The sequence below is a fragment of the Camelus bactrianus genome, chromosome 12, assembly GCF_048773025.1.
Source record: "Camelus bactrianus isolate YW-2024 breed Bactrian camel chromosome 12, ASM4877302v1, whole genome shotgun sequence".
In the NCBI taxonomy this organism is placed as follows: Eukaryota; Metazoa; Chordata; class Mammalia; order Artiodactyla; family Camelidae; genus Camelus; species Camelus bactrianus.
The window spans coordinates 66,027,437-66,044,891 of NC_133550.1; the positions used below are offsets into that span (position 1 = coordinate 66,027,437).

Genomic DNA, 17,455 nt, shown 5'->3' on the forward strand with positions numbered 1-17,455 from the left:
GCTCAATGTCACCTCCTCCTCCAGGAAACATGCGTGGACTCCTCCCTCCCCTGCAGCTCATTGTGGACTCTCCTGGGTCCTCTGGGCACTTGGTGTCACTGTGCTTGTTCTCCTGAGTGATGCGACACTTCCTGCGCAGACTCAAGCCCCTCCCCGACCAGGGCTTTCTTGGCCGGGCTGGTGGACCAAGGAGAGCTGCTCCTCTCCTGCCAAGGGGGCCAGGTAATTCAGCATCTGCCCTGGACTCCAGAGTCAGCCCCCCCCACCCCGGGCTCCTTCTGCCAATCTGGGCTCTGAAGTCACGCAGCGCACCTTGCAGAGACACTCCCAGGTCTAACGGCCACGTCTCTGTCCTCTATTTAAGGGATGGTCCCCAGACTGGAGGCATCAGTGCCTCCCAGGAGCTTATTTATACAGGCAGAGCCCCAGGCCCGCCCCAGACTATGCACATCGGAATTTAGCAAGACCCCGGGGGGCTGAATCCCCATCAAAGTTTATTGAAGAGATACACAAAATATCCCTCTCCCAGGCCGAGTCAGTTTTCCCTTGGGTCGGCTTGGGGGCTGGGCAACCTCCTCTCTCTCCTCTAGTCACCACCTGATCCCTCACCTGCAACCCAGGCCTCCAGATCGGATCGGGGTCCCTGACCTCAGGGAAGGTTTTGAGGGACGAATAGGAGTCCCCTAGGGAGATGTGGAAGAAGAGCATTCTGGGAAGAGAACTGCATGCTAAAGCAGAGAGGTGTGAATTGGTAAGAGTTAGGGGGGTGGAGCCAGGCTTCCAGTGGAAGATGTGAGGCAGGGATGAGGTGGGAGGAGGCTCTGAAGTTGACAGGGGCTGCTGCAGTTGGCTCAGGGTCAGACTTGGTTCTGGGAGAATTTGGACCAGGGAGACCCTGGCTCAAGCCCATGAACTTACTGTGCAGCTTTGGGCAAGTCGCCTAGCCTCTCTGGGCCTGAGTTTGGTTATCTGTAAAAGGGATGATAGACCCGTGGAGCTCAGTCCCCAGGATGGGAGTTACAAGGGTCAGTGGGAACAACAATGGGGGCGTGTCTAGACAGTAAGCATAACCGTGGGTTCCAGCACTCAGCTGGCTCCATGCATCTTAGAGGGAGGTGAGCAGCAGCCTGAGGCTTCAGAGAAAGGGAGGTGGGCTGGGGACGGCCTGGGGGGGGGCGAGCTAGGAGCGGAAGCCCTCCCGGGGATGGGGAGGTGGGGTGAATCAGGGGGAGGAGGCAGGGACAATGGGAGAGGGGCTGGGGTCCTCGGAGGGCAGCTGGAACCTCGTCTGGTCCTCACAACCGCACTGTGAGGTAAGGCTGAGACTGTCCCCACTTTACGGATGAGGAATCCGAGGCTCAGACAGGTCTTGAGGAGCCAAAACGGGATTCAAAGCCAGGGGTGCCTGACTGCGAGCCCCTGCTTGCTCCCCTGGGCCGGCAATAGTGACAGTGATGCACGGGAGCACGGCCACATGGCAGCAGGGGTGACACTGCATCTCGGGGACCCTTCCCCGCAGCTGCAGTGTGGAGCCTGGGTGGCACCGCAGCGCCCCAGGCCTCCCCTCCTTTTCTCCTTTAGCCCCACTTCACCCCACGGTGCACAGCCTGACCATTACGGGCATGTGGCTCTGCTGCTGCCACGTCAAGCAAACGGCATTTGCTGAGTACCTACTATGTGCCCTGAACACCAGAGACAAAGCCTCTGCGGTGGGCGTGGCCCTGGCTCCAGGGAGGCGGGAGGTGGACCCGAGCAGAGGCAGACGGAAAGTCAGGCGGAGCTGGGCTTGGGGGCAGGGAGAGCAGGAGCTCAGACTGGAGTGCTGGCGTGTCTGCTGGATGCAAGTGTGAATGTGGGGAGGGAGGGAGAAATGGAGGGGAGGGAGAAATGGAGGGGAGGGAGATGGAGGGAGAGGTAAAGGGAGGGTGGCAGGAAGGAGGTGCGCATAGCCGCGATCTGCCTTCCTGCCGCCTGTGAGCCTGCAAGTGTGCAAGGAGGGCCAAGGTGAGAAGTTCCCCAGGTTTGGGAGAAAGACTGTGTCAGGTGCACAGAGGAGACATTACGAGTAACGAAGCAGGGCAGCATGTCACCACTTTTCAGAAGGAAGTGAGCCAGGGCAGCAGGGGCGCCAGACTGAGCCCCTGGGATTCTAGCGGAAAACTGTGCAGTCCAAGGGCATTATGTCCTAAATGAAGGGAAAGCCAGCTTCTCCGCAAGATGAACTGAAGGCGGCTGCACTTCAGCCCTCGGACCCCAAGCCCCTGGATCCAGGCCGGGTCCGTAACTCAGGGGCTGTGAGTTTGGAGGCGGGGACACTGCAGTGCGCTCCCGGTCGGTGATGCGGTGTCGGCCCGGCCCCGCTGGGCAAGGAGACGGCATTTTCGGTGATGGAGGTGGAAGGAGCGGGCATCTGCAGGGGCCACAGCGGCAGGCACTGCTCTGAGTTACGGCGCCACGGATGCACGGCCTCCGATGCTGCTTTGTAAGCGGCAGCAGGGGGGCTGCGTCTGCCCACGCGCCCCGGAGGAGTTCCTGACCCAGAAGCTCCTCCCTCCTCCCATGGGCGAGGCCACGTCTCCAGTGGCTCTGCGAACCCCCCTGCAGAGAGGCCAATGGCCCTGGGGTGGGGCCCTGCCTCCGTCTCCCCCTTGTGGGTTGACCTGGGCAAGACGGTGAACTCCCCCGAGCCCCCCCGGTTTCCACATCTGAAAACGGGGCTCAACACCTCTACCCCACAGGGCAGGCGGGAGACAAGACGAGCAGCATGTGGCTGCCCTGCGCCGGCCCAGGTGAACGCTGCCTCCGCCCTCCCTGTCTGTCCTGGGAAGGCAGGGCCCCTACCATGTTTATTTACCCGAGTGTGAGATGACCTCAAGAATCGCCAACACGTGGGGACCAGTCACCAGGCCAAGCCCTTCACCAGGATCAACACACTGAATTCTCAGGGTGCTTATGATCCCCGGTATCTACATGGGGAAACTGAGGCACGGGGTGGAGGGAATACATGCCGGAGGTCACGGAGCCTGCAGGTGACGCAGGTGGGCCTGGAACCTGAGCTGTCTGACTCCCGCCCCAAACAGATGCACCGCTTCCAGTAATGCTGATGGTGACAATGACACTAAAAATCATCCACTTAAGAAGGGCAATGGCTTTATGATTGCACTGGGGCAACCCCACTGACGGAGCCGGTGACAGGTGCCCAGTAACAGTTGGCGCTCAGCAACGGCTCCTTCCTTCTCCCTCCCGTCCTCTGACCTTGTTCCTCCTTGATAGGGTTCTGAGTGTCCGCAGGGCCCTGCCTGGTGCCTGACCCCACACAGGACCCGGCTGAGGGCAACGAGGGTGAGGCCAGTGCACTGCCGGGCCTCCCGGCCCAGTGCTTGCTCCCGGCCGCAGGCCCTCCCTGCAGCATCCTGGGGCCTCCCCTCGGGGTGACTATGAGAAGCCTCCTGCCTCAGTCTCCCCTGGAGGGGTCCAGGGCTGGGTCTTGACTCCAGAGTCCCCCAGACCCAAACAAGAGCCCAAAACAGGCATGGGGGTCCCCAGAAGAGGTCTGCACCTCATGACAGAGACTCGAGGAACCAAGGTGCTGAGTGTGAATTTGCAACCCTCTTCCCCATCAGCCCCTTCTTCCAAGAGGAAGGACTCTGGTCCTGCTCCCAGTGTGGGGAGAAGCTGGGCTGTGGGCCGGGAATGGAGACGCTTCCAGGATCTGGAGAAACTGGGATCAACCACAAAATACAGAGCTGGGATGGGGGAGGGGAGGAGGAGGGAGAGGCCACAAAGGCCGGAGAGCTCTGGAGATGAAAGTAGAAAGAGGGAGAGGGAGAGGGAGAGAGACTTGGGAGCGGATCGGAGCTGAAGGGCAGGCGTCTCAGCAACGCCCCGGGGAAGCGCTCCCACAGCTGCTGGAACACGCGTGTTTGGAAGATCCAGGCGACAATTTGGATTACAGCAGCACAGGCTCTGGCTAGTTCTGGGAGAAACACTGATCACAGCCCACCCCCCTCCAGCCACCCGCCCCCACCCCCACCGTGGCACCTCCCTGTGACCACACCCACCACCGCGTGGCTGCAGACCTCCCCTTGCCGGGCTGGGTGTGCTCTCGCTGGCGCACTTCCCCTCCTGCCCACAGGCAAGGCTTGCTTAACCTCAGACAGCGTGGCCCCATGGTCTGTGCCACCCCCAGGGGGAGCACATCATTCTGTGACGGTCACCCACGTCTTCGTATGCCCCATTTGTCTCTGTGGCCCTAGCACCCAGCACAGAGCCAGGGTAGGGCAAAGGTAGACAGGTGCACACAGGGCGATGCGGGGATTCCTGCCGCCACAGAGGGCAGGGAGCCGGAGCCCGACTCCGTGCTCCTGCCTCCATCACGCACCGACGATACCAGCTGTGACCTCGGGCAAGCTTCTCTGTGCTCCGAGCGCTTAGCCCGTGGGGTGCGAGTGAGAGTCAAAGCACAGAACACAGCAAGTGCTCAGGAGATGCTGCTGGAACCTCGGGGAACCACGGGCACCCACCAGGAGGCCCAGCAAGGTGAGGTCTGCCCAGCTGTCAAAGTCCATCCCCTTTCCTCTGGGCTGGTGGCTGCAGCCCAAGCAGGAAGCCCCTGGCCCGAGGTCACACAGAGAGTGGAGGGCAAAGCCGGAGCTGGGAAGCACCCTGGGGATCCCCCATCCCGCATCCCGCCCGTGGAGGTTCCTAATGATTGTTTCTGAATAAATGATCGTACGGTTATGGAAACACCATTGAGTGTGCACACAGGAGAACCAGGAGGGACACACACAGGCTCTGAGCTCCGGAATGAACCGTCTCCCCTCTCAGACCGCACAGCCTGGCGAGCTCAGTCTGTCACTAGATGCCATGAGCTCAGACTTCACATACCGTCCCTGCAAGCTCGGGGACTCTTCCCCTCTGCAGCTGTTGTTCTTGAACCCCATCTGGATTGCGTAGCGCAGCAGGTGCACAATGTGTGCAACGTGGAAAGGACGAGAAGGCAGAGACAGGCAAGGGTTAACAGCAAGGGACAGGCTGAGGACTGTGAGGACCAGACTGCGGACAGCGACTCAGAAACCGACCAGCATGGTCCCTTTCAGTGTGAGCAAACCGGCCACAACCGGCAGGACGGCCACAACCCAGAAAGACTGGCTCATGTCACCGCCATGTCAGGTGTGCACGGAGGGAGGGATGGAGGTGGGGAGGGGACACCTTCGTTTACATGGTAGCTTCTCAGTTCTCAAAACACGTCGCTTCGGGTAATGACATTTTCCAGTGGTTCTCAAACTGTAGTGCCTACAGGATGCCTGCTCAGGAGGCTGAGACCCAGGAATTCATTGTAACAAAAACCCCAGGTGTGTCTGTGACAAGGGATCCACCTTCCAGGAAACCCCACCTTCGGGGCAGGGTCAACGTGGATGTATGGTCGGTGGTTTTGGGTGGGCTTGTGAGTTTCCTCCCCAACTCCTCCCCACTCCTCACGGTGGAGAGCAGGCTCTTTTGCACCCATCACCTCCACATGCCCAGGAGCCCGGCTCGGGGCCCCGCCCAGAGGACCCGCTCGGTCCATATTTGTCAAACTGAACTGAGCAAGGCTGTGTCTTCATCTCCGCATGACAGATGGGGCAATTACTTGATCGATAAGCACAAGCTGATTTAAGTGTATCTTATTAATTATTCAAGTCATTCATTATTGAAAAGGTCACTCTCTGTTAGCTACTTAAAGGATCATTAACTAGCTTGGTTGCATCTCCAGCAAGTAGGCAGCCAGGATCACGTGAGCACCTACTATGGGCAGGGCAGTTTGTTTGACTCTCAGGACAACCCTGGGGAGGGGGTGGGGGTGTGAACCCTCACTCTCCACGCCTTCACCAGAGTTGGAAGGTTAAGAGGGTGAAGGAACTTGCCTGACGTGACGGAGCTGGAACATGATGTGCTGGGACTTGAACCTGGGCTGGGAGGCCCACAAAACTCATGGACTCGGCGGTGATCCCCGTGTTGCAGGTTTTTGCACCTGGGTCTTGCAGGCCGGCCTCAGGATTGTGACATCCTGGATGATGTACCCCGTGCCCTGTGTGCCTGTGGCTGCAGCTTAGCCCCCGCAGAGCATCTGAACCCCACACCTGACCTCTGGACTTGAGCATCTGCCCTCAGCTTGGCTCCTGCCGGGGGCTGATGCCCAGCTTTGGTGCACAGTGGTTCCTGCTCCAAAATGCACAGACTCCCCACCCCCACCAGCTCTGCACTGTCCAGGGACCCCCAGGTTAAGTTACTGCCTACATTTCACCAGCCTGGGGATGGACAGACATGAGAGTCACAGTAGAGGAAATCATGAACACACCCCTTGGGCACTACTGGGGTAGCCACCTCATAAGGCCAGCTGAGGTCCCATCCCCTTTGCCAGCATCCTGCCCTCCCCCTGAGCCATCACTGAGCAGCCTGCTTGCGTCGCCTCAGATGCCTTTCTGAGACTCAACATATGTGCATGCTGGAACCTGGCAATACGCTTATTTACTAACTTCATGCTGAAAAAAACCCATCCCTCAGCCCTGGACAGACCGACTCACTTCCTTTGACCAGACAGTGAAAACTTAGAAAGACATCCAATTTCCCATTTTGCCTTGTTAGCCAGGAAACTCACAATCCATTTAATACTCAGTGGCAGCAGCTCTCACACAAGAATCTAAGGAAAAGAAATTTGCGAGCTTTGTTAGCAAGCATGGTTTCAACCTTACATTTTGAATTTTCTGTCCCGGCACATGCACCACGAGCAACTTCGAATCCTTCATGGCAAATAAGATAAGCAAACAATCCAGTAATCGACGAGCCAAACACAGCAGCAATAAGGATCTGGCACCTTCCAACCCCGTCAAAGACAAATGATCGCAGCCACTCACCAGGCAGACGAACTCTGGAAGGTCATCAGCGGTGGGCTGTGGCTGTCTCTCTGCAGCGTGTGCACGGCCTGGGAGGCTTGCGGCAGGGGCCCTGGGGGAGGCTGGGGCTGCGGGGCTGGCTGCCCTGGCCGGGGGGCCCGGGCAGGGTTCCCCCACCGCCGGGGGTCTGGTTTCATCCACCGTCCATGGATGCCCCACCGCGCCAGGTAAACCTTGCAAATGTCGTAGTTCATTGCCGAGTAATACAAAAGATCCAGGACCAGCAGTGTCAGCACGAAAAAGCCGTAGATCCACACTCCCAGCAGGGCGGTGTAGTTGCTGGGGGAGACAGAGAGATGGAGAGAGGCTGTGACAGTGACCCCAAGGGCCAGAGCTCATCAGAGTTGATCTTAAAATGCGGCACAGAGGCTCTTTTGGGGTCTCAGAGGGGGGATGGTGAGCCCCTTTGGGGGGCAGGGCATCTTGCTTCCTCTGCTCATGCCAACCCCCACTTCCTCTCCATCCACTGCCCTGTGCCCCCTCCCCGAGCATCCCCTCCAAGATACCTCCCTGGGCAGGGGTCCCCCACACTGTTACACCCTCTGGAAGGAATTCTCAGCCGGGCATCCGGGGCTTTCAGGATGCAGTGGCGCCTGCTTTCACCCTCATGCCTCCTCCCCCATTGGTGCCACTCCCAGCCCTGCCAGCTGTCTCCCATGGGGGACCCCTGCTTGCCCACCCTCCTGGCTGTTGCTTATGCTGTTCCTGCCACCTGGGAGGCTCTCTTAGCATCCCCACCGCCTCTTCCCCTCTCCTGCCAGACCCTCCCCATCTTTCTGGACCAAGGGCAAACTCAGGAAGTCTGTTGTCTTAGGACAAACCCACCCAAATTCCAGAGCCATCAACCTCCCGGTCTTCAGCATCCACACTGGGCCACCTCGCACCCCCAAGTGCCTCATGGAACTCAGCCAGTGCCCCCCCAACACCTGGGGGAGGCCCAGGGCTGGCTCCCTTCCAGCCTGCTCCATCTTGCTCCCTCTCAGGAGCCCTCCCCCCACCCCACGCAGCAGACACTGGTCTGTCCACCAGTCACATGCCTTTCAAACCCCACTCCGTCCCCTCCCCGATTCTTCTTCATCAGGCACCACCAGACTGTGTGGCTGGGGGTCTCAGAGTCACCCCTGCCCCCCAACATCGATTCTCTTTTTCCTGCACCCAACATTCCCACGCTGAGCGCTAGTCCACCCTCCAGAAGCAGAGATGTTGGAGGGTTTTGAGCTGTGAGTGTACATGGCCCCTCTTTGAAGGGAAGCTGGCTCCCGGTCAAGCTGCCTCCTCTCCAGGGAGCATGCCCTGCTTGCCCAGACGCCAGGCCTTTGCACAGGCTGTGCCTTTGGCCTGGCCAGCACTTCCTGTTTGCTTGCCTCCTTCCTCCCCTCTTGGTCTTCTACCACTGACTCTTGGAGGCTGCCTCCCCCAGGAAGCCTCCCAGACACGCTGCCCCTCCTGCACGGCTGGGTCAGGCGCTTCCTCTGGCCTGAGTGCCCCTCAAGCCCTCCCCTACCACCCGAGCTATGCTGTACGGTCTGAGTCTCCCCAGCACCCAGGGAGGGCTGCTTCCTGGACTTGTACTGCAGCTGGGCTGCTGAGCGCTGAACAGTGCTCTCCTGAGATTGCGGCTGTTTAAAGGGACCGATTTATTAATCACTCAGACACCGCCTCCATCTGCTGCCTGCTGTGGGCATCTGCTCAGGTGGGTGTGCGCTGGCGGGTGGCGAAGAGGAGGAGCTACTGGGAGGCAGAGCCAGCGTCCAGCCTCGCTGCCCACAGCCCAGTGGGAGGGACCTGCCCTGACTCTCACCAGACACCCCTCGGTGCCCTGGGTCCCGACGGCAGGTCCCTAGGTGGTGGCTGAAGCTGGGGAGCACGAGCCTGCAGCCAGGAGGCCTGGCTCTGGTTCCTCCTTGGCCCGGCTCTGCTGTGTGGCCTCGGGGGACGCCGTGTGTCGCTGGGCCTGGAGGAGATGGTGTGAAGCCCTTCCCGGCCTCAGTTTCCAGATTCTGGATCTTTCCAGCTTGGTTCACCCCTGCCAGCCTTGGCCTCTGCAGGGAGACGGGGGCTGCCCTCCTCGGAGCCCTCCAGCCCCCTGCCAGGGCTGGGCCCAGGCAGGGATGCTGAGTTTCGCTCACACATGCCCTCTGCATGGAATGCCTCCTACCCCCACCCTGGGGGCTCCTCGAGGGGAGGCTTTGCATGTCCCGAGCACCTCAAGTGGAGGAAGGACTGGCAGGTGCTTGGGGCTTGGTATCTGCTGGAGGAATGAGTAACCCAACAATTCTGCATCGTGGCACCTTTGATCCCTTCTGTGGCCCCACCTCCAGCTACCACTTCTAGGAGGCCGGCAGCAGCAGCTGTTCCAGGGGCTTGTTCATACTAAAGTGTGAATGACTGATAGCTCAGGCCCCCAAACTGCCTTATTTCAAGGGGAAGCTAGCTTCGTTTGGAGATATCTGGATGTAGAAGTCCTGCCAGAGAATAGAGGCCAGCAGCCCTGTCTGGCATGCTGAGGCTGGAGTCCTGGGGGACGTCCACATGGACAGAGGAGGAGGACATGGCTCCAGCCCCTGGCACTCTTGCTTTCCCCAGCACCCTCTCTGCAGCTTCCCCTGTAGCCCCCACAGAGTTGCTCTAAGCATCAGGTTTTCCTCGGTGGTTCCCATGGCAGCAGCCGCGGGGGGCTGAGGAAGGGGAGCAGGGAGGGAGAGGTGGGCAGCTGTTTGCAGATGCTGCCCCACAGAGAGGGAGGCCATGACGCCAGCTGGGGGTGGGAGGTGGAATGCGGCTGGGCTTAGAACCACCAGGACTAAGAAATAATAATAGCAACACATGCAGCAGCTGGTGTGCACGGCTGTAAACGTTTTACACATCTCAGCCCATTCAACACTCAAAACATACATGGAAGGAAGTATTACTGTCATCATCCCCATCCTACGATGGAAACTGAGGCTCAGAGAATTAAGAGGCATGTCTAAGATCTCACAGCCACTAAGGACTTGCACGCCGCAGTCCAGCTCCAGAGCACACACCATCAACCACAGCATCATATCATTTAAGGCAGGCACCCCCAGGGTTCTCTGGGCAAACAAGCCACCTCCAGGCTTCTGTCTACATTGCTCCTTGGCCTGAAACTTGCTCCCTCCCTCCTGTGCAGGCAGCTGGCCCTGCCCCCACGTCTCAGTGCTGCCACCAACTCCTCCAGGAAGCCTTCATTGATGTCCTGTGTTAGGTCCCATCCCTCCCCTGGGCTCCCAAAGCCACTGGGTTTCCCAGAACACACTCTGTTGTCTTTGCTGCCTTGTAGGACTGTCTGCATCTCAAGATCAGAGCTCCTTGAATCGAGGGTCGGGTTATCTTTATATGCCCAGCCTGGGCAGCTCCCCTACCTTCCAGAGCCTGCCCTCCATGGCTGGCTGGCTGGAAGCATTCTGGTTTTTAAAATTTAATTTAAAAACGTGATCTGGAAGTTAACTTCGTCCAGATGCAGGGGTTTTTGTTTTGTGTGTGTGTGTGTGTGTGTGTGTGTGTGTGTGTGTGTGTGTGTGTGTGTATGCATTTTATAAAGGGCAGAAGAAAATGGAGGTTGTTTTATGGGGCAAGATGTGAAGCCAGCCAAAGCCACAGATACCAATTTTTCAGTGTATTTTGGGAGAGTTACAGATTCAGATTCTTTTGGTGTTTCCCAAGCAACAAACAAAACCTTCTTTGATGGAGGAATCTCACTGAAGACCTTCCGGGGGCAGGAGCAGTTACGTCAGCTGGCTGTGGCCAGATGGAAGTTCCATCGCCACCCATGGGCAGTCCCAGTCGAGGATGGAGGAGGTGAGTTCCTGAGGCCACTGTATCAGAAAGGAATATGGCTGCAGGGCTCATGGCTGGGCCGGGGCTGGCCAGGAGATGGCTGGTGGCCCCTCAGCCAACCTCACCCAGAATATCTGAGCACTGAGCCCACACATGGGTCAGTGTGACAAGCTGATAACCCTAGTGACTAAATTCTGGGCCAAGGAGGTCAGGCCTGTGTGGATTCAAATTCCAGCTCAGCACAATTCTCTCTCCATGATCTCAGGAAAACGAGCTTTACTTTCCTCCTCTGGAAAATGGGAATAATTCGCCCTACTTAATGGTGTGATTGTGAGGCTTAATGAGCTGACACAGGGCCTGGAGGAGAAAGGACCCAGTGAGTGCTGGCTCTTGGGATTAAAGCACAGAGAGAGTGCTCACTAGATCTAGGCCCAGAGAGGCAAAGTGACTTGCCCAAGGTCACACAGTAGAACTGAAATTGTCTAGTGCAGTGGAGGAGTGTGGTCTTGGGGCTAATGAATCAGAGTCCACTACCACCGAAATACTTATCATCCTCCCTGCAGGCCTGCCTGTGGGGTCTGTCCCTGTACCTCTTCCTGCCCTGCTGACAACAGGCTTGACCACGTGACGTGCTTTGGCCAAAAAAAGGTCAGTGAAAGTGTCAGAGTGATTCTGAGCAGAAGCTTAAGAGTCACCTTGTAATTTCACCATCACTCTTTTCCCTCTGCCTTGGGGACATCCTGCCCTGGAGGGGACTGCTTGATCACAGAATGCTCCGTGCACAGAGCCACAAGGTGACCCGAGGAAACCATGGGGTATGAGTCAAAAATCAGCCTCTGTGTCTTGAGCCCCAGGGCCCCTGGGGCTGCTCATTATCTCAGCATAACTGAGCCTGGATGACTGATACACCTGCCCCAGACCTTGCTGTGCCACTGTGTGCTGTGTGACTACAGGCAAGTTTTCACCCTCTCTGTGCCTCAGCCTTGACATAATGAGGCCAGTGGGACCTTCTTCACAGATAACACCTCTACTCAGACGAAAGGATTTAGTGCAAGTCAGGCCCCTGGAGGTCCAATAAATGCCCATAAACATTCATGTGTCCCCCACCCCTGGCTTGGTGGGGTGAGTTCAGACTAGGAAACCTCACGGATTCGAGAACCTTTTTAGTCTTTACAAGGCTGACTATGTGTATGTTGGTTTTATGCCTAACGGGGCTTGATAGGGTTGAGTGACTGACAAGAACATCCAGAAACTTCTGACCCAGCTCAGAGGCTGGATTCAGAGCTCGAAGCATGTTGGACAGTGACGTAAGGTCCTCAGGCCTGACCAGCTGCCACACGTCGGCCGTCAGCGTGGCCGGAGCACCTCTGGACACTGGGGACAGAGTGTGGGGGAAAGAGGCTTCACTGCAGCCCAAGAAGAGCGACACGCCATCACCCCCCCTGCGAGGCCGTGAGGGCCCTTCTGCCTTCCTAGGATTCCTGCCCCGTGCGCCCAGCCCCAGCAGCCGTCCGCCTGCAGGAACACCCACAGACTGCGCAGGACTCCAGTCTGCTCCACCTCCGCCCCCCGGGGAGAGCTGACCGCTGACCCCCCGCACCCCCCTCGCCCTGTGCCCTGGCGGCCCTGGGCGGTCGCTGCTGCTAGCATCCCTCTGGAACCTGGCACGGGGAGGTGTGCAGGACACTCCTGGACACCAGGGGCTCTGCTTGAGTGGCTGCAAGTGGCATCTCGCCGTGGCGGTGGGCTTGGCGAGGTTGCTTCTTTCGCTCTGCCTGTCTTTCTGCCAGGCAGCCAGAACCAAAACAGACCATTCTGTTCCTCCAGAAAACACAAATAAATAAGTCATCAGAGCACTCTCCTTTTCCCCGCCTCCCGGCTGATTCACTGGTGGGGCGGGTGTGTGCCAGGCAGCCCTTGTGGCTGACGGCCCCCGTGCGTCTTCATAAAGCCCAGCGGGGGGCACGGCTGTGCTGGTCCGTAAGGATGGGCTGCCGGCAGGCACGAACCTTCAGGGATATTGGAACATCTGGCCTCTCGGCTGAGGACTGGCACGTCCCCCAGCCAGACAAGCCCTTGCTTTCTAGATGCACCTGGGGGTGGCAGAGCCCACTGGCTGGAACTAGGGTCCCGGTGTCCCTTGACCTTGACTGTGGCTGGGACAGGTGACTTCACCAGCCTGGGCCCAGCCCCTTCTTCCTTCCTCTCAGAGTAGCTGTGAGGGCTGAGATAACACAGGCATCCTGCCCAGAGTGGTCAGAGGCCCAAAGGGCAGGACGGTCCCAGAGGCAGACTCCACCTGGCTCTCCTCACATCCCCAGGGCACTCAGGACCTCCTGGCCACGCAGGCCTGTCCCACCCCCTTCACGGACCTATCCTCCTACTCCCTGTGGCCCATCCTCCAGCTGTCCCCTCTGTACCCAAGCTCTGGCTGGACACAAGGCCCTGGTCCAGCTCCCTGGGCTCAGGCCTTCTCCACAAGGCCCCCTAACTCAGGCAGCTCAGTGGGGGCCTCCAGCACCTCTGCTCTGAGCTCTGGATTGGTCATCTCCTGGGTGATCCTGGCCCCTCCCCTCAGCGGGGCCTCAGCCTTGCCCAAGTCACCCTCACGGCTTCTGTGGTGTCCTAGGTCCTTGTCCCATGCACCACGCATGAGCACAAATCCAGCTTAAAGCCTTCAGGGCCCTCAGGAGGAAACCCAAGCTCCTCCCCCTCTGCCCCCCAGCCCAGGAATCACCCCCCCACCAGCTCCTGCTGCCTCTCCCCACGGCTCCCCTGGCATTTCATATTTAAGCTGCAAGGAACTCGTCCCGGAAATGCTCCTTCCTCTGAACTCTGTGGCTCCCATCTTCTTAAACACTTTTGGAGGCGGGAGACCAAGCACCACGCCTCCCTCACGAAGCTTGGGACTGCAGTGCAGCCAGGGTGAGGGGCACACCCAGTTCTGGGCAGGCGCGGGCCCCCTCGGGGCGTTTGTCCGTGTCTGAGGGACGGGGGCGGTGGGACGCTCTGCGAGGTTGAATGAGGAGGGACCCCTCCAGAGCAGCACTCTCAACTGGGAAAATCCTGCACGCCACACTCGGCAGCGTCAGGAGACGTGGCTGGTTGTCACATCCAGTCAGTGGGGAGAGGGTGCAGCCAGGGTCCAGTGGGTGGTGGCCAGCGTCCCACAACACACAGAGCGACCCCCACAAAGAAGGACCAGGGCCCCGATGTCCACGGTGCTGCAGAGGGGTCGCTGCTCTAGGCCCTCCATCGGTGGAAGTCTCAGATTTATTAAAGCAGCCTCTGGACTCTGGTTAGCTCCCATCTCCACCCTGACTGGCTGCCTCAGTCAGGCAAGTTACTCAGCCTCTCCAGGCTCCACCTCCCTTGTGTGTAAAGCGGGCTAAGGGTGCGCTGCTAGGTGCCTTCAGAGGGTTGAGCACAGAGCCAGTCCCGTGCCGTGTGCTCCGCAAATGCTCACTGAGTTTCCAGAATAAAAGCTAAGCTAAAATTCCTCAGTGTTTCCATGCCTCCCCAGAAAAGGGATTTGTTTTGTGGTCAGACTCTTCATTATCCGGAGACAGGACCCACTGTGCTGAAATGGTGGAGTATTCCGTGTGAGTCTTGTATAAATGTGCAGAGCACAGAAACCTGTGGGCTTCAGAATGAGGATCCCAGTCACCACCCACCGAAGCCTCGGAGAAGTCTGGCCGCCTTGCCAAGCCTCTGTCTTCTGCCTGGCTTTCAGCCGGCAACTACAACACTTCAGGGTCCTAACCCCAGTCCTGGCACCGCCCTCCGCACTCAGGGAATTAGTCTTTGGTCTTATAAAAGGCTTAGGTCAAGTTCTAGGCTTGATTCCAGCCCTCGTGACAGACAAAGCTTGCTGAACTACTTCACATAGAATTATTCTAAGGTCTGAGCAGATGGCAAGATATTCAGGGGAAGCACCAGTGCATTTGAGGAAGGAAGGCTGGGGGAGCTGGCCTTGGTGGGAGGAGGAGAGATTTGGATGACAGTCAAGGGATTTGCATCTCCTGCCTGACCAAAGGGAAGAGGCAACTTCCCTCAAGGGAGCATGGCATGGTAGCAAAACATTCAAGCTCCAACATCAGAGAGATGGAGGCTCAGACCCCACCCCACCACTCCCAGTGGTGTCACTAATCCCTTCAACAGTCACTCAACAAACACTCCTTCCAAGTGAATTTTTCCTTATCATGAAAAAAATATATCCTTCCAAAGAGTCAGCCTCAGGCTTATTGAGAAAATATCTGAAGCATCCCCATTAAAGCCAAGAAGGTAAGACTGCCTGACAATTTTAAAGATGATTTTAGAGGTACTAGCCAGCACGACTGGAAAAGAAAAAGAAGTGAGGCACAAAAATTGGAAAGCAAGAGATAAAATTATCATTGTTACAAAATGGCGTAATTGGACACCTAAGAGAATCAGCTGAAAAAGTATTACAAAGATAAGAAATTTCAGGAAGGTGGCTGAGTGAAAAATTCATATTTAGAAATCACAGGGTTTTATCATTTAAACAGCAGTTGGTTAGAAGATATAGAGGAAGAAAGACTCTATTATACAATAGCAGCATGAAAAGAAGTAAGTATGAATAAATGCAAAAGATATGTGTAATACCTGTATGAAGGAAACTCCAAAACACTATGAAGGAAAATTTGAACAAATGGAAAGACATACTGTGTTCTTGGATAGGAATATTTCACATCATGAAAAGTCCATTCCCCTTGAATTAATCTATGAATTCAATGCAATCTCAGTAAAAAAATACTAACTAGATTTCTACTGCACAAACTAATTCTAAACTTCTTATGACCAAAGAGCTGTAAGAACAGACTAAGAAGACATTCAAACATATCAAAAGCTAGTTAACCCAAAGAGGTAGTAACACATGTGTGAACAGACCAGTGAAAGCCATCACAATCTACCCAGATCCTCAAATTTAGTATATTATAGTATATGGTAAGTTTGCATTTCACATCAGTGAGGAGAAGATGGACAATTCAATAATTTGCGTTGGGATAACTGTTTACCCATTTGGGGGAAAAAAAAAGTTGGATTCCTACTTTCCATCCAAATTAAAAAACTTACAGTCAAATAAATTCCTGACAGATAAAAGATTTGAAGGCAAAAAGTGAAAACATAAAAGAAAACATGAGGGAATTTTTAATAATCTCAGAGTATGGAAAACCTTTCTCAGTATGATACAAACCCCACAAGACATAAAAGAAAAAAATGGGTACAATTAGATTAAATAACAATTACAAATTAAGCATGATGAAAAAAATCATCATAAATTCAAAGAACACACAGAGAAAATATTTTCAATACATCCTATTTCCTTCATATATAAAGAGTTCCAGTAAACAAATAAGAAAAAGGCCAAAAATTCAACAGGCAACAGCAGAGGACATAAACAGCTAGCTCACAATAAAAGAAATACACACTCTCAGATGTGTGAAATATGCTCAGTTTCACTCATAATAAGAGAAATAAGTGGATTTTTTTTGATCCTATGTGCCTTTACTTAGCATATTTCCACTGCTTTTCTACCAGCAAACTCCTCCTCTTTCTTTACACTGAGAATCCCCTCCGTCAGGGCTCTGGTCTCATGTGTTTTAATCACCTTAAAGAAAGGGGTTACATGGGATTAACCTCTGGGTCAAGAAAGTCAACCAATATTTGTTGAACAAATAATGAGTGAAAAAGGAACTTGGGGCCTGTGGAGTCCAGGCCCAAGCACCTTCCACGCCCAAAAGCCTTCCACATCCTTGACTTCATTTAAATTCCACAGCAGTCCTGAGAGGTAGTTTTTACGTGCCCAATTCTCAGACAAGAAGGCTAGAGTCCAGAGGGCAGAACAAGCCAGAAAACCCATCACCTGAAGACTTTCCCAGACTCCTAGGTCCACCCATCCTTGCACTGGTTACCCAACAGCTGCCTGGGAGCTGGGGTGTTCTGGCAGCAGCCTGGCTCGTTGCGTGCTCAGGGCAGTGGGGCCGCGGCCTCGGCGTGGTACTTACTTGTGCATGTAGCCCTCGGAGCCGGCCGTGAGGTTCGCCTGCATCACCGCCTGGAACTCGGTCTCGTTGCAGCAGTATTTGAAGACCGTGTTGTTATGGTGACAGCAGAGGATGAAGGTTTTGTTGTCCGAGAGCCGGGGGCAGTGGAAGCCGAAGTGGTAGCGGCCTTTGTGGTCCGTGTATGGCTCACAGACCCGGAAATGCGCGGACAAGACTGGAAAACAGAGGCCCTGGGCTTAGTGGGGCTCCTCACCATGGGCAGGACCTGGTCGGCCTATCCTAGGGTCTGGCTCACCTCTTCCCTTGCTGGGAAGACTTGGTGGTCCAGTGTGGCCCATCCTCACCTCTGCCGAGAAGCCTGCTCTGACTCCTGTCACCTCCCCGGCGTGCCTTGACTACAGGCCTGCTTACACTGTGCTGCGCCGACTGGGGGCTCCTCGCAGGCAGGGCTGCATCTGAAGCCCCACTTGGATCACCCCACCAAGGGCTCTACACACAGAAGGCACTTAATAAGGAAACGGCATTAACTGAGCACCTACTGTGTGCTTCATAGGCTCAAGCAGATTTAATCCATTTGGCCATCCTAGCAGGCAGGTCTGGGATCCCACCTTACAGAGGGAGAAACCGAGGCTCGGAGGCCTAGAGTGACCTGCCTGAGCTGGCTAGTTGTAGTGGAGAAGGAATCCACCCAGGCCT

At 56.2% G+C, this 17,455-nt stretch overlaps 1 protein-coding gene across 3 annotated transcripts in view; it reads right to left on the reverse strand.

Annotated features, from left to right (window-relative positions):
• The window catches only part of SHISAL1 (shisa like 1), a 134,374-nt gene that overhangs the window by 30,533 nt on the left and 86,386 nt on the right, over nucleotides 1-17,455 (reverse strand). For all 3 annotated transcript variants that reach the window (XM_074375680.1, XM_074375678.1, XM_074375677.1), the window contains exons 3-4: nucleotides 16,760-16,973; nucleotides 6,897-7,214 (exon numbers count right to left, since the gene is read on the reverse strand). In XM_074375680.1, coding sequence (XP_074231781.1) covers nucleotides 6,897-7,214; nucleotides 16,760-16,973 — 532 coding nt within the window. The remainder of the gene's footprint in view (nucleotides 1-6,896; nucleotides 7,215-16,759; nucleotides 16,974-17,455) is intronic.